The sequence below is a fragment of the Oncorhynchus keta genome, chromosome 13 (genome assembly GCF_023373465.1).
Source record: "Oncorhynchus keta strain PuntledgeMale-10-30-2019 chromosome 13, Oket_V2, whole genome shotgun sequence".
NCBI classification, from domain to species: domain Eukaryota; kingdom Metazoa; phylum Chordata; class Actinopteri; order Salmoniformes; family Salmonidae; genus Oncorhynchus; species Oncorhynchus keta.
Window position 1 is genome coordinate 30,986,632 of NC_068433.1, and position 23,084 is coordinate 31,009,715.

The 23,084-nt window shown below is 44.3% G+C and overlaps 1 protein-coding gene across 1 annotated transcript in view; it reads left to right on the forward strand.

The window, feature by feature from the left end:
- LOC118392181 (SH3 domain and tetratricopeptide repeat-containing protein 1) overlaps positions 1 to 22,148 on the forward strand; it is a 26,743-nt gene extending 4,595 nt beyond the window's left edge. Inside the window, exons 3-20 of the mRNA XM_035783896.2 lie at positions 1,177 to 1,307; positions 1,854 to 1,959; positions 2,381 to 2,524; positions 3,647 to 3,845; positions 10,681 to 10,757; positions 10,977 to 11,175; positions 11,473 to 11,603; positions 11,729 to 11,770; positions 11,944 to 13,323; positions 13,437 to 13,545; positions 13,659 to 13,719; positions 16,610 to 16,802; positions 18,693 to 18,873; positions 18,990 to 19,140; positions 19,237 to 19,359; positions 19,908 to 20,058; positions 20,881 to 21,077; positions 21,486 to 22,148. Coding sequence (XP_035639789.1) covers positions 1,177 to 1,307; positions 1,854 to 1,959; positions 2,381 to 2,524; positions 3,647 to 3,845; positions 10,681 to 10,757; positions 10,977 to 11,175; positions 11,473 to 11,603; positions 11,729 to 11,770; positions 11,944 to 13,323; positions 13,437 to 13,545; positions 13,659 to 13,719; positions 16,610 to 16,802; positions 18,693 to 18,873; positions 18,990 to 19,140; positions 19,237 to 19,359; positions 19,908 to 20,058; positions 20,881 to 21,077; positions 21,486 to 21,764 — 3,854 coding nt within the window. The 3' untranslated portion in view covers positions 21,765 to 22,148. The remainder of the gene's footprint in view (positions 1 to 1,176; positions 1,308 to 1,853; positions 1,960 to 2,380; positions 2,525 to 3,646; positions 3,846 to 10,680; positions 10,758 to 10,976; positions 11,176 to 11,472; positions 11,604 to 11,728; positions 11,771 to 11,943; positions 13,324 to 13,436; positions 13,546 to 13,658; positions 13,720 to 16,609; positions 16,803 to 18,692; positions 18,874 to 18,989; positions 19,141 to 19,236; positions 19,360 to 19,907; positions 20,059 to 20,880; positions 21,078 to 21,485) is intronic.
- Positions 22,149 to 23,084: the final 936 nt, after the last annotated feature.

The following is a 23,084-nucleotide window of genomic DNA, read 5'->3' on the forward strand; positions in this document are numbered from 1 at the left end:
GAGCTTTGTTATTTAACTGTGGGTTTTGACTGACATTCTGCTACGAACCATCATGATATTTCATAGTTCATGCAGACTGATTTTTCCAATATCAGGATATCAATAGCAGGGGTTGAGGACCACAAACAGTGTTTTGGGTTCAGTTGGTTGCCTTCTGCCTTCTGCTCTAGTAGTTTGATCCACACTACCACTGTAGACTTATTATCGTTAAAAACCCTCAAATTAATTTAGGGCAGGCAAAGTGACATTGAATTCTGTTTTTCTGGTCCCAGATCTGTTGAACTGTTTTGCCAACTCTTATGGTCATTGTTACATTTAGCATCACAGTGACCATAGGAGTTGGCAAGACAGAAGAAACAGATCTGGGACCAGGCTAGGAATTCACTTCTCCTTATGGTAAATCATGTGGTTGACAGTGAACTTTAACTATCTTACACCTTGGACCTGAGAGAGCCTGAGAAAGACTCTTTGAAGTCATTGATTAATCTCTGTAGGTCAGTCACACTGTCAGTCAGTCAAAATGTCACCAGACTAGTGATATGGTAGGCTCCAAAATAGCCCTCAGTTAATAAAGAAATAGGAAGTAAAGCAAAATTGAGGATAAAGTATTAGTACTATACTGGTCAGCATATTGACATTATTTCTGAGAGTTTCTAGTTGCTTTTTGTCTCTAACTATGGCAAATCTTAACCTAAACATTTGACCTACCTTTGGATGTTATATAATAGGCTATAATTGTGTGATGATGAAGTTAATTACCTCAGCATGGTGTTTTAAAATGCAATGTTCTTGTTTTATTATTGAGTCACCTGAGTATCTCTGTCACCACTTTCCTACAAAACATTAACTAGAGAAGAATTGCTCATACTCAGCTTGTCATAGACTATAATGGAGATTTAGAGACAGATATTGATTGATGCGAGTGTATTATAACGAATTGTATTTTAAAGTACTCAATGTCCATCGCAAAGGAGCAGATTGACACACACACGCTCACACACACTATGGGTCTTGGTCAACATAGTGCACTATACTGTATAAAGAATAGGGTGCCATTTTAGATGTATCATATTGTTGTAGCGTCGCCCATGCTGCTGGCCATGGTTGAGGGGCCGGACAGGCTTCCTGCCTACATGTTGTTGTATCATATTGTGTTCCTGTCACGTTGTGTTCCAGCTCTACCCATGTTGCTGGCCATCGTGGAGGGGCCCGACAGGCACCCTGCAGACGAGGGGTCTCAGGAAGTGCTGCGGGGGAAACTCTGCCTCCTGGAGGCCGACAGCGCGGAGGTCAACGCTCTCTTTACGGTATGACCCTCTTCGTTCAACCTTTATGTATCCAAGTAAGTCTTGTTGAGGCAATATGTACAGCTAAACCGCATTCGCTATGATACTGTTCTCAGTCACACCCCACTTGGTCAACATGCTTTGTCACAGCTTTTGTGGAATTATCGCAAGTGTGTAAAGATAGATTGAATGGAAGGAATGCCTTATGTATGGTGGTGCCATTTTTGCAGATTTGTTATAACCTGCTTTTCTGCTACATAGACTTCCAGTCATTGTGCTAACACTAGTTAGCATTGGCTTGCAAAACTACCTCTAACGTCCTTCATACTGGACCCAGAGACATAAAAATAGTATCCACGAGTTAATCTGATTCTGGGGAAGTAGATATATTTCCCAAATCCCAAAGTATCCCTTTAGATGGTTTTGTTATCAGTTTGTGATTGTTCACATTGAATACCAATACGTATCTTACTCACAGATGACATTGCTTCATATTGACCAAACAGGTTTAATTGACTCAACATCTCATGTACAACCTCTCCTCTGTTCTCCTCTCCTGTTCTTAAGGAACTCTCTGCCAGGCTGGTCACCATCAACAGTGAAGAAAACGTTATATTCGTCGCATTCAAAACATTCGAAGAGATATGGAAGTTCACCACATATTACACAATGGGTATGTCTTATAAACACACAGATAAGGGAAACTACAGAACAACCTACTCTGTTTGTATGGGATTAGAGGAAACTTGGCCACAGTGCTTCTACATCTGCATTCCTTGCTGTGTGGGGTTTTAGGCTGGGTTTCCGTATAGCACTTTGTGACCTCTGCTGATGAATTTGATTAATTAGATGTTCAAGTCAAATGTGTTATATTTTCTTTGAACATGAAAGTACTAGCTACATAATTTCTTAACAAATACTAAGTAAATACCACCTGGAATAGGACTTTAAATGACAGTTTCCTCACTAATTTGACCTGTTGAACTCTGTTGTCCAGGCTTCCTAGGCCAGTGTATGGAGAACCTGTTGCTGGACCAGGACTTCTGGCTGACCTTTGACCTATTGCGCTCTAACTTCTGACTTCTGTTCCCCAGGCTTTCTGGGTCAGTGCATGGAGAACCTGCTCCTAGACCAGGATTTCTGGTTGAGCTCTATGGACCAGAAGAACGTGGGCATAGAGATCTCTATCCAAGAGGACACTCTCAACCTAATGTACAAAGGCATTCTCATGCAAGAGGGTAACTCTCTAACTCTCAACTCATTCCTAAAATGTTGCTGTTAATTTTAACATGAAGATATCTGACTGACAGCTTTTTTCTATGTTTGCAATGTGCATTGTTGTTGACCAACTCAGTGGCCTTATGGTTAGAGTGTCCGACCTAAGATTGGAAGGTTGGGACTTCAATCCCTCGTCCAATCATGCCAAATCCTCAAAAACAAATCTTCTAGTGTTATAAGATGGTACAGTTATCCCAACTAGCGTATAACGTTCTGAAAACCATATGTTTCTGAGAGCGTGGTTGTCCTATGGTTATTTTCCATACAACCTTCCCACAATGTTCTGGGAATGGTGCAGGATACCCAGCTGAGGACCATATGTTTCTTAGGTGGGAATTTCAGTACTTATGCATAACGTTTTCTACAGGTTTCCTCAAAGTCATGTTCTCAGAACGTTCAGAGGAAGTTAAGAAACAATATTCTTCTGTTGGAATTTCAATACTTCAGCATCATGTTTTCTGAAGGTTTTCCTCGTGTCTCTATTTAAAGTCATGTTCTCAGAATGTTCAGAGAATGTTAAGAAACAACGTTCTTTTGTTGGAATGTCAGTACTTCAGCATAACGTTTTTTTGCAGTTTTCCTCATGGTTCTATTTAAACTCATGTTCTCAGAACATTAAGAAAACTTTCCATAAAAAACACAAGAAAATATTAGTAATGTTCAGAGGACGTTCTAAGAATGTTATTTGAAAACAGATATATTTCATTCCCCGCATCAACAAAACTCGGGGGGGGGGGGTATTGTTTGTGTGTGCGTTGTGGGATAATGTTTGTGTGTGCTTATGTGCGCTACGTATTGCACATTCGTTGATTATTTGTTGTTTTGAAGTTTCACTGTAATAAATATGTGGAACTCTACTCACGCTGCGCCTTGGTCCGATTATTTATATAACGATCGTGACAACCAGTCAGGAAACATATGACTTTGTTCCCAGAACCAATGGGACACCAAAAACGTACATTCCCACAACTTCCATGGAACAAAATTTGCTAGCTGTGATTTTATCAGATATTAGGTACAATGTTATACATTCCTAGAAGCCCTTCAAATAAAATATTACCAAATCTCTTCCCCTCTCTTAGGTTCCTTCTTCGCCAGCTGCAGTTCCACCCAGATGTTTGACAGCTCCACCTCTGGTAGTGACCTCTACCTGGAGCAGGGGGACATAGCCCTGTTCGAGCCCCCGTTCTTGGGGTCGGGGTGGACTGTACTGTCCCTGGGGGATGGGGCCCGGGGGACCAAGCCCAAACCAGCCCTGGAGCCCGTCATACCCTTCCACCAGTCAGTAAAATATATAATTTCACCATATAATTTCACCACTGTTAATATTCTGCAATATAAATATATATACAGTACCAGTCAAAAGTTTAGACACATCTACTCATTCAAAGATTTTTCAATATTTTTACTATTTTATACATTGTAGAATTAATAGTGAAGACATCAAAACTATGAAATAACACATGGAATCATGTAGTAACCAAAACAGCACTAAATAAATCAAGATATATTTTAGATTCTTCAAAGTAGCCACCCCTCTGCCTTGATGACTGTGTAAAATCTAAAATATATTTTAAATGGTTTAACACTTGATTCCATAGGTGTTATTTCATCATTGTTTTGATGTCTTCACTATTATTCTACAATGTAGAACATAGTAAAAACAAAGAAAAACCCTTGAATGAGTAGGTGTGTTCAAACTTTTGACTGGTACAGTATTAATGAATAGTTTATTTCCAAAATGTTATATCCACCAATTCTTCACGTTGTGTTTTTTCATCAGAAATGATTTCTTATGGGTATCTGTGTAAAATATGACTGTTCTCAGATGTCTTAAAATGTGTTTCTTTGCAAAACAATACAGTTGAAGTTGGAAGTTTACATACACTTAGGTTGGAATCATTAAAACTTGCTTTTCAACCACTCCACAAATTTCTTGTTAAAAAACTATAGTTTTGGTAAGTCGGTTAGGACATCTACTTTGTGCATGACACAAGTAATTTTTCCAACAATTGTTTAAGAACATATTATTTCACTTATTATTCACAGTATCACAATTCCAGTGGTCAGAAGTTTACATACACTAAGTTTACTGTGCCTTTAAACAGCTTGGAAAATTCCAGAAAATAATGTCATAGCTTTATATGCTTCTGATAGGCTAATTGACATAATTTGAGTCAATTGGAGGTGTACCTGTATTTCAAGGCCAACCTTCAAACTCAGAAAATCAAAAGAAATCAGCCAAGACCTTTGAAAGAAATGGTAGACCTTCACAAGTCTGGTTCGTCCTTGGGAGCAATTACCAAACTCCCGAAGGTACCACGTTCATCTGTACAAACAATAGTACGCAAGTATAAACACCATGGGACCACGCAGCCGTCATAACGCTCAGGAAGAAAATGCGTTGTTTCCAAGAGATGAACGTACTTTGTGTGAAAAGTGCAAATCAATCCCAGAACAACAGCAAAGGACCTTGTAAAGGTGCTGGAGGAAACATGTACAAAAGTATCTATATCCACAGTAAAACGAGTCCAATATCAACATAACTTGCACACAAGTACACCAAACAGACGGTCACAATAATTAATCCCGCACAAGGAACCATGCGGGCCAGCTGACTAATAAAGCCTTACACTAACTACCTAACTCAAAACAGGTGCACTCAATAAACACATAAGGAGGGGGAGGAAATAATCAGTGGCAGCTAGTAGGCCGGCGACGACGACCGCTGAGCGCCACCCGAACGGGAAGGGGAGTGTCCTTCGGTCGGAGTCGTGACAGTACCCCCCCTTGACGCGTGGCTCCTACAGCGCGCCGACACCGGCCTCGAGTTCGACCCGGAGGATGAGGCGCAGGGCGATCCGGATGGAGGCGATGGAACTCCCTCAACATTGACGGATCCAAAATGTCCCTGGTGGGTACCCAGCACCTCTCCTCCGGACCGTACCCCTCCCAGTCCACGAGGTACAGAAGGCCCCTCACCCGTCTCGAGTCCAGAATGGCCTGTATCGTATACGCCGGGGACCCCTCGATGTCCAGAGGGGGAGGAGGGACCTCCAGCACCTCACCGTCCTGTAGGAGACCAGCTACCACCGGCCTGAGGAGAGACACATGAAACGAGGGGTTAATACGATAATAGGAAGGGAGTTGTAATCGATAACACACCTCGTTTATTCTCCTCAGGACTTTGAACGGTCCGAAACACTGCAGCCCAAGCTTCCGGCAGGGAACGCGGAGGGGCAGGTTTCGGGTCGAGAGCCAGACCCTGTCCCCTGGTACAAACACGGGGGCCTCACTGCGGTGGCGGTCAGCACCACTTTTCTGCCGTCCACTAGCCTGTTGAAGGGATTCCTGGACGGCCCTCCAGATTTCTTTGGAGCGCTGCACCCATTCTTCCACCGCAGGAGCCTCGGCCACGGTGCCAGGACCGGCTGGTACCCCAACACACACTGAAAGGGGGACACATTAGTAGAGGAGTGGCGTAATGAGTTCTGGGCCATTTCAGCCCAGGGGATGTATCACGCCCACTCCCCTGGCCGGTCCTGGCAGTACGACCGCAGAAACCTACCCACCTCCTGGTTTACTCTCTCCACCTGCCCATTACTTTCGGGGTGATAACCGGAGGTCAGGCTGACCGAGACCCCCAGACGCTCCATGAATGCCCTCCATACTCGGGACGTGAACAGGGGGCCCCGATCAGAAACGATGTCCTCCGGCACCCCGTAGTGCCGGAAGGCGTGGGTGAATAATGCCTCCGCAGTCTGTAGGGCTGTTGGGATACCGGGCAACGGGAGTAGACGGCAGGACTTAGAGAACGGATCCACAATCACCAGAACCGTGGTGTTGCCCTGAGACTGGGGAAGGTCGGTCAGGAAATCTACGGATAGATGTGACCATGGCTGTTGTGGAACGGGGAGGGGTTGTAACTTCCCTCTAGGAAGGTGCCTAGGAGCCTTACTCTGGGCGCATACCGAACAGGAGGAGACATAAACCTTAACGTCCCTAGGTAAGGTAGGCCACCAATACCTCCCCCGAAGGCTCCCCACTGTCCTCCTCACCCCAGGGTGACCCGAGGAGGGTAGGACGTGAGCCCACCGAATCAGTTGATCCCGAACACCAAGCGGCACGGACCTCCGCCCCGCCGGACACTGAGGAGGCGCGGGTTCAGCCCGTAATGCCCGCTCGATGTCCGAGTCCACCTCCCATACCACCGGTGCCATCAGCTTTGAGGTCGGAAGGATGGGAGTAGGTTCGGTGGACCTATCCTCTGTGTCGTAAAGGCGGGACAGTGCATCCGCCATCACGTTCTGGGAGCCCGGTCTATATGATAAAGTGAACCGGAATCGAGTGAAAAACATGGCCCACCTTGCCTGCCGCGGGTTCAGTCTCCGAGCTGCCCGAATACACTCCAGATTTTGGTGGTCGATCCAGATGAGAACGGGGTGCTTAGCCCCCTCAAGCCAGTGTCTCCACACCTTCAGAGCCCTGACCACCGCTAACAACTCCCGGTCCCCCACATCATAGTTACGCTCCGCTGGGCTGAGCTTACTCAAGAAGAAAGCGCAGGGGCGGAGTTTTGTTGGCGTTGTGATAGCACGGCACCCACCCCAGCCTCGGACGCGTCCACCTCCACTATGAATGCTAGAGAGGGGTCCGGATGCGCCAACACGGGTGCATCCGTGAACAGCGCCTTCAACTTGTTGAAAGCTCTGTCCGCCTCTGCTGACCACCGCAAACGCACCGGGCCCCCCTTTAGCAGTGAGGTAATTGGAGCCGCTATCTGGCCAAAACCCCGGATAAACCTCCGGTAGTAGTTGGCAAAACCCAAAAACCGCTGCACCTCTTTTACCGTGGTTGGAGTCGGCCAATTACGTGCGGCCTTATTGCGGTCACCCTCCATCTCCACCCCCGAGGTGGAAATGCGATAACCTAGAAAGGAGACGGCTCTTTTGGAGAACACACACTTCTCAGCCTTGAAGTATAGGTCATGCTCCAGCAGTCTACCAAGCACCTTGCATACCAGAGACACATGCGCGGCATGAGTGGCTGAGTAGATCAGAATGTCATCGATATAAACAACCACTCCCTGCCCGTGCAGGTCCCTGAGAATATCGTCTACAAAGGATTGAAAAATGTCTGGAGCATTTTTTAACCCATACGGCATGACGCAGTACTCATAGTGGCCCGATGTGGTATTAAATGCGGTTTTCCACTCGTCTCCCTTCCGAATACGCACCAGGCTATACGTGCTCCTGAGATCCAATTTTGTGAAGAACTGCACTCCCTGAAAGGATTCCACTGCCGTAGCAATGAGAGGTAGTGGGTAGCTGAACCCCACTGTGATGGCATTTATACCTCTATAATCAATACACGGACGCAATCCTCCCTCCTTTTTCTTCACAAAAAAGAAACGGGTGAAATGGAGGACCGAATGTACCCCTGTCCCAGAGACTCCGTGATATATGTCTCCATAGCCAACGTCTCCTCTTGGGACAATGGGTACACGTGACTCTTGGGAAGCGCAGTGTTTACCTGGAGATCTATCGCACAATCCCTTCCCGGAACGATGTGGTGGTAATTTAGTCGCCTTCTTTTTACTAAAAGCGATTGCCAAATCGGCATACTCGGGGGGAATGCACACTGTGGGACCCTGGTCTGGACTTTCCACCGAGGTGGCACTGACGGAAACTCGCCGTTCCGATCCGATGGAGAACGGTGGTGTGATGTAGAACCCTCTCTTCCATCGATGGGAGGGGAGTGGCTGTTGCTCCTGCTGACTCCATTCCAGTGGTGCGGGATTCTGTCACCGTCTGAGTGTAGTGGGTGAGGAGTCAGGCGCAGGAAGCAGAGAGTTCAGGGGAGTGCTATTTTAATGCACAGAGAAACGGCGAACATAAGCCAACCCTCATGAAAACACAGCGTGTAAAGAACAAACAAATGACCCAAACAGGGGGACTTAAACTGTCCAGAAAAAACCCACAAAATGGGAAAACACAAAACCCATAGACGTGCACCCAAGTATACCAAACAGACGGTCACAATAATTAATCCCGCACGAGGAACCATGCTGGCCGGCTGACTAATAAAGCCTTACACTAACTACCTAACTCAAAACAGGTGCACTCAATAAACACATAAGGAGGGCGAGGAAATAATCAGTGGCAGCTAGTAGGCCGGCGACGACGACCGCCGAGCGCCACCCGAACGGGAAGGGGAGTGTCCTTCGGTCGAAGTCCTGACAATATCGACATAACCAGAAAGGCCGCTCAGCAAGGAAGAAGCCACTGCTCCAAAACCGCCATAAAAAAGCCAGACTACGGTTTGTAACTGCACATGGGGACAAAGATTGTACTTTTGGAGAAATGTCCTCTGGTCTGATGAAACAAAAATATAACTGTTTGGCCATAATGACCATTGTTATGTTTGGAGGAAAAAGGGGGAGGCTTGCAAGCCAAAGAACTCCATCCCAACCGTGAAGCACGGGGATGGCAGCATCATGTTGTGGGGGTGCTTTGCTGCAGGAGGGACTGGTGCACTTCACAAAATAGATGGCATCATGAGGGTGGAAATTTATGTGGATATATTGAAGCAACATCTCAAGACATCAGTCAAGAAGTTAAAGCTTGGTCACAAATGGGTCTTCCAAATGGACAATGACCCCAAGCATACTTCCAAAGTTGTGGCAAAATTGCTTAAGAACAACAAAGTCAAGGTATTGGAGTGGCCATCACAAAGCCCTGACCTCAATCCCATAGAAGATTTCTGGGCAGAACTGAAAAACGTGTTCGAGCAAGGAGGCCTACAAACCTGACTCAGTTACTCCAGCTCTGTCAGGAGGATTGGGCCAAAATTCACCCAACTTATTGTGGGAAGCTTGTGGAAGGCTACCCGAAACGTTTGACCCAAGTTAAACAATTTAAAGGCAATGCTACCAAATACTAATTGAGTGTATGCAAACTTCTGTTGGGAATGTGATGATAGAAATAAAAGCTGAAATAAATCATTCTCTCTACTATTATTCGGACATTTCACATTCCTAAAATAAAGTGGTGATCCTAACTGACCTAAGACAGGGAATTTGTACTAGGATTAAATGTCAGGAATTGTGAAAACTGAGTTTAAATGTATTTGGCTAAGGTGTATGTAAACTTCTGACTTCAACTGTATATATCCATTGTATAGCTGGAATAGAATGCTCGTATCCTTTACATTTGACTGTGATATGTGGTTGTCTCACCTAGATATTTTAAGATGAATGCACTAACAATAAGTCACTCTGGTCACTCGAGTGGCGCAGCAGACTAAGGCACTGCATCTCAGTGTTACAGATGTCACTACAGACCCTCGTTCAATTCCAGGCTGTATCACAACCGGCCGTTATTAGGAGTCCCATAGGGTGGCACACAATTGGACCAGCGTTGTCCGGGTTAGGGTCATTGTAAATAAGAATTTTGACTTGCCTACTTAATAGAAGAAATAAGAACACTTGCTAAAGTGTTAAATGTAAATGTTTTAAATACAGATCTCATATTACTTAATTTAATTCAGTGGGGACTGCTGAGGGGAGGATGTCTCATACTAATGGCTGAAACGTAGCCAATGGAATGGCATCAAATACATGGAAACCACGTGTTTGATGTATTTGATACCATTCCACCTATGCCGCTCCGGCGATTACCATGAGCCCATCCTCCCCAATTCAGGTGCCACCAACCTCCTGTAATTTAATTCTTTAAAAAATATATTGCATTTTTTTTTTTGATGTGACATTTGTACAGTTCTTTATAAAATAAAAAGTGAATTGTTACATTTGACTGTGTTAAACCGAGAAGCACTGCTTATTTCTCTAGGAGGGAGGCGGATATGTACTATTTTAAAAATATATTTGTTTATGTCTTTCTGAAATGAAACCATCGTGATTGTTTAAAATCTAATACATGTCTGTCATTGAACAACCTAATGCCATGATTAGATTAGATAGATAGATTAGCTAGGAAAAAAACACACCAATATCGTTCATACATTTATTAAACAATAAAAGCTCATTTACCAACATTTCTGAAAATTGATATATAGCATTTTGGAAATAAACTTGACATTGTTTCCCTCCTTAAAGATGGTTCTTGAAATCCTGTGCGGAGAACATCTTAGTTGGTAGTGGCAAGCCAGCATGTGACTTCCTCTGCCAGTTTGGTAAGCTGTTCATATTCCATCACTGTACAGATTTCTACACAGTAAATCAATGTAATCTAGTTCTGTAGTATTCTTCATTGACTTCCCAGTCTCCCACCTGTAGGATAATTTCCTAGACATACCTTAGTTCTAAGGTCTCCTCCGTCCGGTCTCTTTCCCATAGAATTTGAATTATTAATTCCATCCTTCCCTCTCTGTATCCTCCTCTCCCCATACTAGCCACAGGCTCCTGCATTGCCACTGTGGAGTATGACGCAGGAGGACCAGATGAGCTGAGCCTGGAGCAGGGTGATCACATCCTCATTGTGGGCCTGTTGGTGTCTTGCTTCGATTGGTTCACTGGCAGGCTGGAGAGGACAGGAGAGGTGGGACTGGTGATGACAACACTGGTCAAGCCAGCTGATGATACCCTTTGTGAGTAAGTGTATCTCCCTGAGTTCTATCAATCGATCATTCAATCAATCAGCCGATATCCTTTGTAAGTGTATCCTTCTGATGAGTTATATTTTGATGAACTGCATCATGATGTTTCCCTGCAACTATGCAGCTCTATGATATCGGCCATTCTAGTGTATGCAGTAAATATACATAGACTTTGGACAATGCTTTCAGGGCCATGGTGAATTAGATGTTCAAACACACATAGAAGGTCCTCGCGTTCCTTTTAAAAAGTGTTATTATTCTACCTTTTTTTGCTTCATCAATCCCTTTTTAGGTCGGCGGACATATTCCTAGACCAAGAAGAAAGGTTCTTTTTTAACCTGAAAGAAGAGCAGATCAAAGAAGAAACGATTGCCTTGCTGAAGAAAATCTCCCAGAATGATGTTGGATCCGTCTACAAACTTGGTGAGACAGAAATGGAGAAATGTGCAAGCGCATTTTGTTCGTGATGAACAGCTCTCTACGACTGCCATACTGTGAAAAGACGGTTCGTTTTGATATTGATTCATGAATTATCCCTTTTATTCCAGATCTGATTGATCAACCAGATTCTCCAAAGGAACCAACTCAAAGTAGGTGTATTTATTGTTTGCTTTGTACAATTAGCACAGTTGGGACGGTTGGGTTTGAGTATTATATTGTTTTTCTTCTCAACATAAAACAATATTCAAATAATGAACTTATTCTGGCTCCACCCACATGTCCACCATATCATAAATAGTCATCTTCATCTAATGTCTTACAGATGGTTCCCAAGGAAACATGGACGCTCACCAACAAGCAGAACTGAAGAGGAAGATAGAAGAGATTCTACAAGAAAGGAAGGAGAAAGTGCCTTGTGCGACTGTGATGACAAACGGAACTCTGGAGGACCACAGTGTGTCCTCTAAGACTACATTACCCAGTGGGCCTCACTTCACTGTCCACCCAGTAGAGGAAGGCACCATCACCAACCAAGAGAAACTCCTTCCTCTTCTATCCTTTCTGGGCGGCTCTGACTACAAGCCAGATTTTGGCACCCTCTACGGACATACCCCAGAACTGCTCCTTGCCACTTTCAACGGCCACTCGGATGACATTGACGAATTGGTGGCATACTTAGGCATAGCCAGGGAAACGGCCAGAAAGAAGCGTCTCCATTGGTCGCAGAGCCGCCTCTGTTTGCTTTTGGGGAAACTCTGCGCGGGAAGTTCAAAATTCTCCCAAGCTCGAGTCTACTTCGAGGAGGCCCTCAGCATCCCTCGAGATGGATTCACGGACATGCTAATGCTAGCTAACATCTACGTAAACCTAGCTGTGATCTATCTCATGCAAAAAAACACAGAGAAGTACTTTGCTTTGTCAGAGCGGATTGCTGCATTGCTTATGGGTATCCCTGACTGCGTCTCTACTGTAGAAAAAGACTCTGAAGTTCTCAAGTTCATCCTGAAGAAAGCGGTTCTCGCTCATAACAAGATGGCTGAAGCACGTGCTTGTTTCCTTCTAGCAAAGCTCCACTGGAGGCGAGGCGAGGGGGCGGACGCTGTCCCCTTCTTGGAGAGACTTCTAGTTCTCTCGGCAGAGCCAGCAGGTGTCCGGAGCGTCAGGCCCAGCCACGGCTACCTGAGTCTGGGGAGACTGTACAACCAGCTCTCCCTCCCCCATCTCTGTGTCAGCTCAGCCAGGAGAGCCACAATGCATCCGTCCGCTAGGCTAGCCGATTGTCTGAATGGAATGGGGCTAGTGCTGGAGAACACTGCCAGACTCTATGGGATCCGGAAGCAGGAAGACACCATTCCAGCTCAAGTGGCTCTGTATCTGACCCGGTCGCTCTCTTTCACTGGGGAATTAGCTGGAGTCGGTGGCAATGGTGACAACACTCTAAGCCAGGCACTAACACTCTGTCTATCCCAACTGTTTCAGAAACACGGGAAACTAGGACACGCGGTGCGCTCCATGCACACTCTCATAGACGATCATTGCGGGCCGTCATCATCATCGGGCGCCACTAGCAGCCCTGAACGCATCAGCGCCCTCGTGTGGCTAGCATGGCTGCACATCTGTGACAGCCAACCGGAGGTATCACTAGATGTTCTAGACTCAGTGCTGGCCTCCATGCCAGAACACTGCACTACTCCACAGGAAGGTCTGATCTCGTTGCTGTTTTTCTTACGTTTATATCTGCTGTATGTTTGTACCCTGGCTGTTTGTCAAATTTCCCAATTGAAAAAATTAAGATTGATGAATTTAATCATTAAGGATTGGTCCACAACATGAGGGGTGTGGCCCTTCGATGCACGGGAGACCTGCGGAGGGCGGCTGAAAGCTACCAGGCGGCCATTTATGTGTGTGAGGAGTTTGAGGACAGGTAATGATCATTCTTGTGTGTTTTAAATTTGTACATTGTATCAAATAGATCATCATTCACTGCTATTGATACTATATAATGTTTCCTTATTGTGAAATAAACCCTTCTCTCAGGGCCAACTGGGCGGTCGCGCAGGCTAACCTGGGGTTGCTGAGTCTGAAGGCTGGGGCTAAGGTAGGGTTGTAAAATGTTTTGGTTTTGCAACTTCTTCTTGTCTTTTACATTCGACATGGTTTGTTTTACCATCGGGGAACACTTTGAAAATACACGTTTTAATTGATGTTTTCTGGTGATATCCTCTAGGATCAAATCCACATCTTGCTAGATGTACACATAACAAAAATATAAACACAACATGTAAAGTGTTGGTCCCGTTTCATGAGCTGAAATAAAAGATCCCAGAATTTTTCCTTTTCAAAGATAATCCATCCACCTGACAGGTGTGGCATATTAAGAAGCTTATTAAACAGCATGATTGTTACACAGGTGCACCTTGTGTTGGGGACATAAAAAGTGTACTGTAAAATTTGCATGGATGTTTCAAGTTTTGAGGCAGCGTACAATTAGCATGCTGACAGCAGGAATATCCACCAGAGCTTTTACCAGAAAATTGAATGTAAATTTTTCTGCCATAAGCCAACTTCAACGTTGTTTTAGAGAACCTGGCAGTACCTCCAACCGGCCTCACAACCACAGACCACATTTATGGAGTTGTGTGGGTGAGCGGTTTTCTGATGTCAACGTTGTGAACAGAGTGCCGTGGTTGTGGGGTTATGGTATGGGCAGGCAGGCAGGAAGGCAAAAGCTACAGACAACTAACACAACTGCATTTTATCAATGGCAATTTGAATGCACAGAGATACCATGACGAGATCCTGAGGCCCATTGTCGTCCCATTCATCCACCGCCATCACCTCATGTTTCAGCATGATAATGCATGGCCCCGTGTCACAAGGATCTGTACACGAATCCTGGAAGCTGAAAATGTCCCTGAAAATGTCCCAGTTCTTCCATGGCCTGCATACTCACCAGACATGTCACCCATTGAGCATGTTTGGGATGCTCTGGATTGAGGTTTTACGACAGTGTTCCATTTCTCACCAATATCCAGAGCCATTGAAGAGGAGTGGGACAACATTCCATAGGCCAAAATCAACAGCCTGATCAACTCTATGCAAAGGAGATGTGTTGTGCTGAAGGAGGCAAATGGTGGTCACACCAGATACTGACTGGTATTCTGATCCATGCCCCTACCTTTTTATATAAAGGTATCTGTGACCAACAGATGCATATCTGTATTCCCAGTCATGTTATATATTAGGGCCGAATAAATGTATTTCAATTGATTGAATTCATTATATGAACTGTAACTCAGTAAAATCTTTGAAATTGTGGCATGTTGCGTTCATATTTTTGTTTAGTATACAGTGGGGAGAACAAATATTAGATGCACTGCCGATTTTGCAGGTTTTCCTACTTACAAAGCATGTAGAGGTCTGTAATTTTTATCATAGGTACACTTCAACTGTAAGAGATGGATTCTAAAACAAAAATCCAGAAAATCACATTGTATGATTTTTAGGTAATTAATTAGCATTTTATTGAATGACATAAGTATTTGTGATACATCAGAAAAGCAGAACTTAATATTTGGTACAGAAACCTTTGTTTGCAATTACAGAGATCATACGTTTCCTGTAGTTCTTGACCAGGTTTGCACACACTGCAGCAGGGATTTTGGCCCACTCCTCCATACAGAACTACTACAGATCCTTCAGGTTTCGGGGCTGTCACTGGGCAATACAGACTTTCAGCTCCCTCCAAAGATTTTCTATTGGGGTCAGGTCTGGAGACTGGCTAGACCACTCCAGGACCTTGAGATGCTTCGTACCCAGCCACTCCTTAGTTGGCCTGGCTGTGTGTTTCGGGTCGTTGTCATGCTGGAAGACCCAGCCACGACCCATATTCAATGCTCTTACTGAGAGAAGGAGGTTGTTGGCCAAGATCTCGCGATACATGGCCCCATCCATCCTCCCCTCAGTATGGTGCAGTCGTCCTGTCCCCTTTGCAGAAAAGCATCCCCAAAGACTGATGTTTCCACCTCCATGCTTCAGGGTTGGGATGGTGTTCTTGGGGTTGTACTCATCCTTCTTCTTCCTCCAAACACGGCGAGTAGAGTTTAGACCAAAAATCTCTTTTTTTTTCTCATCAGACCACATGACCTTCTCCCATTCCTCCTCTGGATCATCCAGATGGTCATTGGCAGACTTCAGACGGGCCTGGACATGCGCTGGCTTGAGCAGGGGGACCTTGCATGCGCTGCAGGATTTTAATCCATGACGGCGTAATGTGTTACTAATGGTTTTCTTTGAGACTGTGGTCCCACCTCTCTTCAGGTCATTGACCAGGTCCTGCCGTGTAGTTCTGGGCTGATCCCTCACCTTCCTCATGATCATTGATACCCTACAAGGTGAGATCCTGCATGGATCCCCAGACCGAGGGTGATTGACCGTCATCTTGAACTTCTTCCATTTTCTAATAATTGCGCCAACATTTGTTGCCTTCTCACCAAGCTGCTTGCCTATTGTCCTGTAGCCCATCCCAGCCTTGTGCAGGTCTACAATTTTATCCCTGATGTCCTTACACAGCTCTCTGGTCTTGGCCATTGTGGAGAGGTTGGAGTCTGTTTGATTGAGTGTGTGGACAGGTCTTTTATACAGGTAACGAGTTCAAACAGGTGCAGTTAATACAGGTAATGAGTGGAGAACAGGAGGGTTTCTTAAAGAAAAACTAACAGGTCTGTGAGAGCCGGAATTCGTACTGGTTGGTAGGTGATCAAATACTTATGTCATGCAATAAAATGCAAATTAATTAATTAAAAATAATACAATGTGATTTTCTGGATTTTTGTTTTAGATTCCGTCTCTCACAATTGAAGTGTACCTATGGTCAAAATTACAGACCTCTACATGCTTTGTGAGTAGGAAAACCTGCAAAATCGACAGTGTATCAAATACTTGTTCTCCCCACTGTATATATTATTTCACCCAAAATAAAATTCAAGGGTCTGGCGGAGAGGCATCTCACGGAAGCCGTGGAGCTGTTCTCAGAGCTGAGTGGAGAGGAGCATGAGGTGAACTTTATAACAGTGCTGCTGGAGCTGGGACAACACTGTGTGAACCAGAGATTCCTGGAAAGAGGGAAGATCTACTTTGAGTGGGCTCTGCTGATGGCCATTAAGTCAAACCATTTAGACAGTAAGTGTTTTTACTGCTTACCTCCTTTTCTCAGTGTAAGTGTGTTACGCATAGAAATGGTCAACTTACACACACACACACACACACACGTGAAATTAATTCCACATAGAAGATTCCTGATTCATCATTTCATCCCCAAATATGTTTTGAGTCCGTATCCATTAACCACTCGAGCTTAGCAGGCTAACAGTCCTGTGGCCTGCAGGAGAGGATTGAATCACTTTTGGTCACATATACACTGAGTGTACAAAACATTATGAACACCTGCTCTTTCCATGACATAGACTGACCAGGTGAATCCAAGTGAAAGCTATGATGCCTTATTAAATCCGTGTAGCGGAAGGGGAGGAGACAGGTTAAAGAAGGCAATTGAGACAAGTGTGCCACTCAGAGGGTGAATGGGCAAGACAACATATTTAAGTGCCTTTGAACGGGGTATGGTAGTGTGTGCCAGGCGCTCCGGTTTGTGTCAATAACTGCAACGCTACTGGGTTTTTCAAGGACAACAGTTCCCCTTGTGTATAAAGAATGGTCCACCGCCCAAATGACATCCAGCCAACTTGTCTTTGTCAGGGTATAATGACAAACACTGCAGATCAAAGTCTACGTTGAGACCGAAGGGAGCAAGGGTATTTAAATTAAATGTAAAAACATTTTTAAATCTAACTTTTATTTAACTTTCCCAGCAGAGATCCACACAGCCTCTCTCGTTTTAACAATACATTTTTGAGGTCACCCCCTCTCCTAGGGAGGGTGACATGTTCAATGCCGATATAATGTCGGGACGAAATCGAGTAGTAGTTAGAATGCAAGAATGCTTTTTTGCGAGACTGTCCTTGAAAAAGGTCATGTATCGATGTGTTTTGAATTTCCCAGTGGCAGTATTAATCTGACCATTGCTGTTGAAATCTGATAGTTTTTGGCAAATTCTTTTGTTTCAACAGAATTGGCTGAAGGGGAAACTGTTTTTCTTGGGAAGCGGACAACTATCAGCCCTCAAAAAAACTGTCTCGATCAGTAGGTTTCCTGTAAATATCAGTGTATAGAACGTTATCCCCACACAAAATCGGAAGATCAAGGGAACTGATTTGTGTGTCAGATTGCATAGTAAATCTCAGGTGCCCAGAACAAGAGTTAAGAAAAGCATGGAATGCCTAGGGCTGTTGTGCATCACTCCACCATACAACAAAAATATCATCAATGTACCGTTTCCAAATAATAATGTTGAGCAAGAAAACATTTTTGAGAGGATTGAAAATGTACTGTTTCTCCATGAAACCCACATACAAATTAGCATAGTTAGGGTCACGTTGCAAAAGAAATGTTCCATGGCTTCAATTACCGCCCTCGTGTGGAATATTTGTGTATAACGACTCAAAATCAAAAGAAACAAAGTATTATCGGTGAGAGGGAGAGGATCAATAGGTTCAATAATAGAGATCATACTGCTGGTGTCCTTTACAAAGGAGGTGAGCTGTTCTGCGAGTGGTCTAATAAAATAAAAAAATCAACAAAAGTTGATAAAGGCGCCGTTACTGAGTCCATGTCCTCTACAATAGGGCGCCCTGGAGGTTTTGTAACATTCTTGTGTAATTTCGGCAAATTATAGAAAGTGATTTTAGGGTGTTGAATAAGACAAAAAGTCGTGTTCTTTTTTTGTGATTTGACTAGAACTTAATTATCCAAGCATTGGAGTCAACATGGCCAGCATCCCTGTGGAACACTTTCCACACCTTGTAGAATCCATGCACAAACAAACTGAGGCTGTTCTGAGGGCAAAACGGGATGCAACTCAATAGTAGGAAGGTATTCCTAATGTTTTGTACACTCCGTGTATATACTGTTGCTATGTTGTCCTGACTCTATCCATCCATGTTATGTGTGTCTCAGGTCAGTTAAGTGCGACGCGGCGTCTGTGCCACCTGTACGGAGCTGTATGTTCTGACGAAGCTCAGTGCATAATCTACAACGAACATCAGCTTGCCATACTGGCGACCCGGGGAGACAGGGGACAGGAGGGGGAGGTGCTGGAGACCATCAGCCAGCTATACCTCAGTCTGGGGACAGAGAGGTGTGTGTGGAGTGGGCAGGGGTGTGTGTGTGTGTGAGATGTGTGTATGTCTGTCGGTCTCTAGTTGGCAGCAAATTATAACATTTCTGCCCCTTCCTTTCTATCTTCGTGTCCAGGGCTAGGCGGTCGGCTCTGGACTACACCAAGCGTAGCCTGGGTATCTTCATCGACCTGGGCCGGAAGGAAAAGGAGGCATATGCCTGGCTGCAGGCTGGGAAGATATACCAAATGCTGGGCCAAACCGAACTGGTGGACCTCTATGTACAGGTCAGAACCTATTCTACTGTATTTTATTCTATTATACAGAGCAGACAGCATTGACTCAGAGTTACATTGACTTATTGATTCTTGTATTCCTCGCAGGTGGCCCAAGATGTGGGCCTGAGTACAGGAGACACACACTTTATCCTACAGCTGCTGGAGGCAGCAGGGGATGTCTTCTTCAACCTCAACCAGGAGAGAGAGAAGGCTGTCTGCTTCTATAGGGTACACACACATGCTGCTTATATGGGGTAGGACAGAGGGTGTGTGTGGGTGCATGCATGCATGCATCCATGCATGTGTATGTCTACATGTGTGTGTGTGTGACCTAATGTCTTTGTGTGTGTACATGTACAGAACCAGTCAAAAGTTTGGACACACCTACTCATTCCAGGGTTTTTCTTTATTTTTACTATTTTCTACATTGCAGGATAATAGTGAAGACATCAAAACTATGAAATAATACATGGAATCATATAGTAACCAAGAAACTGTTAAACAAATCCAAATAGATTTTATATTTGAGATTCTTCAAAGTAGCCACCCTTTGCATTAATGACAGCTTTGCACACTCTTGGCATTCTCTCAACCAGCTTCATGAGGAATGCTTTTCCAACATACACATCTCAACATAGTTCTGATGTCTTCACTATTATTCTACAATGTAGAAAATAGTACAAATAAAGAAAACCCTTGAATGAATGGGTGTGTCCAAACTTTTGACTGGTACTGTAGGTGATCTCACCTGTGTGTGTATCCATGTGTGCCTCCAGGACCGTGCCCTGCCCATCGCTGTGAGGACCAGCAGTACAGAGGCCAGACTAAGGCTGTCTAACAAGCTGGTGGAGCTGCTACTGCAACTGAAGCTGTATGGAGAGGCCGTGGAGTACGCCCAGGCCGCCCTGGACATCAGTGTTACATTGGGTAGGACACAACAGAGCCAGTGTATTCTAGCTATGGCCACCAGATGTCAGACTTAGGTTGAATCCCAAATCACCCCTTTCTCCTTCCCCTAGCCCCTCTGCCCTCCATTTGCGAGTTGACGCACGCCGCCACCATATGCACAAGTGTCCCAAAGTTGAGGGTGTGAAAATTATGGAGGATGTAGGGCCTAATTAGTCCTGAAATAGCGCCATGCCTTATGGGATTCCACTATTTTTGAGTTTATCGCAATTTCACACAAAAGAATGGAGAGGCGTGTCTAATTATATACCATGTGTATTTTTGTATGTCTGATTTCGAGACTTGACACATACAAGATGAAAACCTCCCAAATTAAATGTTTAACTGTTACTGAGGTTTATATCTTGTAAAATGACAGGGGGATTTGTTCATTTGAATTTCATGCTTGTTTTATTATTCAAAAAATTGGAACATAAATGGCATCATTCAGGTAATGAGTGTTTCCCAAAGTTGTTGGGTTTATTGTTCCCCCCTTGCCCCTTTCTGGAAGTCAACCTCAGTTTTGTCAACAACACGTGACAACCTTCTGAGCGAGTTGGTAAGGTCGAGGGGGTAGTGTGAGATTCTTACTTGTATTTCCCTAGAGAAATTTGCATTTACAATTAGCAGATCCTCTTATCCACAGCAATCTACATGAATGCATTCAATTAAGTTTGGTAGAATAAAACGGACAAATAGCCATTATCAGCAGGGAAGAAGAAACAAGTGCAAACGCCATAGCCTGGTTATAGCTCATTTATTAAAGAAATACTAATGAAATGATGGTTGTCTATCTTGAAATAGGAAATCGTCTAAATGAGCGAGTGGCCTTCCACCGGCTGGCCACCCTGTACCACTGTCTGGGTCAGTTTGAACTGGCTGAACACTACTACCTGAAGACCCTCTCCCTCTGCCCCACGCCCCTGGAGTTTGATGAGGAAACCCTGTACTACGTACGAGTCTATCAGACGCTAGGGGACATTATCTTCTATGACCTGAAGGTAAAATGATCTGAAAACAATGGAAGTTATACATGGACAGTTTTTTGCATTTTAGGTTTGAAATGCACTATTGAAAAGAAATACAAATGGTTTTGATTTTAAAACTGATGGTTGACAAGAGTACATGAGAGTTGTTGAAGTCAATTCCACCTTAAGTTACAGTCAATACAGGATTTGAATTGCACTCCTTTGGAGTAATTCCATGTCATAATGGAGTTGACCCCAACCCTGAAAAACATAGAGGATCCAAGAAGATGCATGAATTTGCATTTCATTGTGTTCCTATTCTCCCACTCATAAGACTGCTTGACTCACATGGACCCGAAACAGCATTAACGATTCCTCCACTGACCCCATCCAATCTCACCGCTAAACCCTGACCCATAACCTTTCACCTTTGACCTTTAGGACCCCTACGATGCCGCGGGGTACTACCACCTGGCGCTGGCAGCAGCCATGGACCTCGGCAACAAGAAGTCCCAGCTCCAGCTTTGCACACGATTGGCTACGATCTACCACAACTTTCTGGTTGACCGGGAGCTCTCACTCTTCTTCTACCAGAAAGCGCGAGCGTTCGCCTCAGACCTCAATGTACGCCGCATCAACCTCTCGCCCGACCAGAACTTCAGTAGTATGTCACAGTACAAGTCCAATACGGTTAGCACTCAGGAACCAACAATTAAGTAACCACCAAACCACCATCTTGGTTTGGAGTTTGGCAGAAGAATGGAGAGTTTAAGGTATCAGAGGAAATTGTGCCAAGTGGATGTCGTATGGTTTGAAGAAGTATACATACACACATTTTTAAACTGTTGAGATGTGTTGATGTGATTTTGCCAATTAGGGTTCTGTGCCGTACTGAACAATTTCACTTATAGAATCATATAGCAATATCTAGAATTGTCTTCAGTTGAAGGCCTGAAATTAGATGAAGTCATGGTAAAAGTAATGAATCGTGAAAGACATACAGTATCAGTCAAATGTTTGGACACCCTTACTCATTCAAGGGTTTTTCTTTATTTTTACTATATTATACATTGTGGAATAATAGTGAAGACATCAGAACTATGAAATAACACATATGGAATCATGTAGTAACCGAAAAAGCGTTAAACAAATCAAAATATATTTTAGATTCTTCAAAGTAGCCACCATTTGCCTTGATGACAGCTTTACACACTCTCAACCAGCTTCACCAGGAATGATTTTTCTTGAAGGAGTTCCAACATATACTGAGCACTTGTTGGCTGCTTTTCCTTCACTCTGCAGTCCAACTCATCCCAAACTATCTCAATTGGGTTGATGTCGGGTGATTGTGGTGGCCTGGTCATCTGATGCAGCACTCCATCACTCTCCTTGGTCAAATAGCCCTTACACAGCCTGGAGGTGTGTTGTATCATTGTCCTGTTGAAAAAAAAATTATAGTCCCACTAAGTGCAAACCAGATGGGTTGGCGTATTGCTGCAGAATGCTGTGGTAGCCATGCTGGTTAAGTGTGCCTTGAATTCTAAATACATCATGACAGTCACCAGAAAAACATCTCCATACCATCACGCCTTCTCCTCCATGCTTCACGGTGGGAGCCACACATATGGAGAGCATCCGTTTACCTACTCTGCGTCTCACAAAGACACAGCAGTTCGAACCAAAAATGAGACCAAAGGACAGATTTCTACCGGTCTAATGTACATTGCTCGTGTTTCTTGGCCCAAGCAGTATTCTCCTTATTGGTGTGTCCTTTAGTAGTGGTTTCTTTTGCAGCAATTCGACCATGAAGGCCTGATTCACGCAGTCTTCTCTGTACAGTTGATGTTGAGAACTCGGGCTGTTTGGGCTGCAATTTCTGAGGATGATAACTCTAATGAACATATCTTCTGCAGCAGAGGTAACTCAAGGTTTTCCTTTCCTGTGGTGGTCCTCTTGGGAGCCAGTTTCATTATAGCGCTTGATGGTTTTTGTGAATACACTTGAAGAAACTTTCAAAGTACTTGAAATGTTCTATATTGA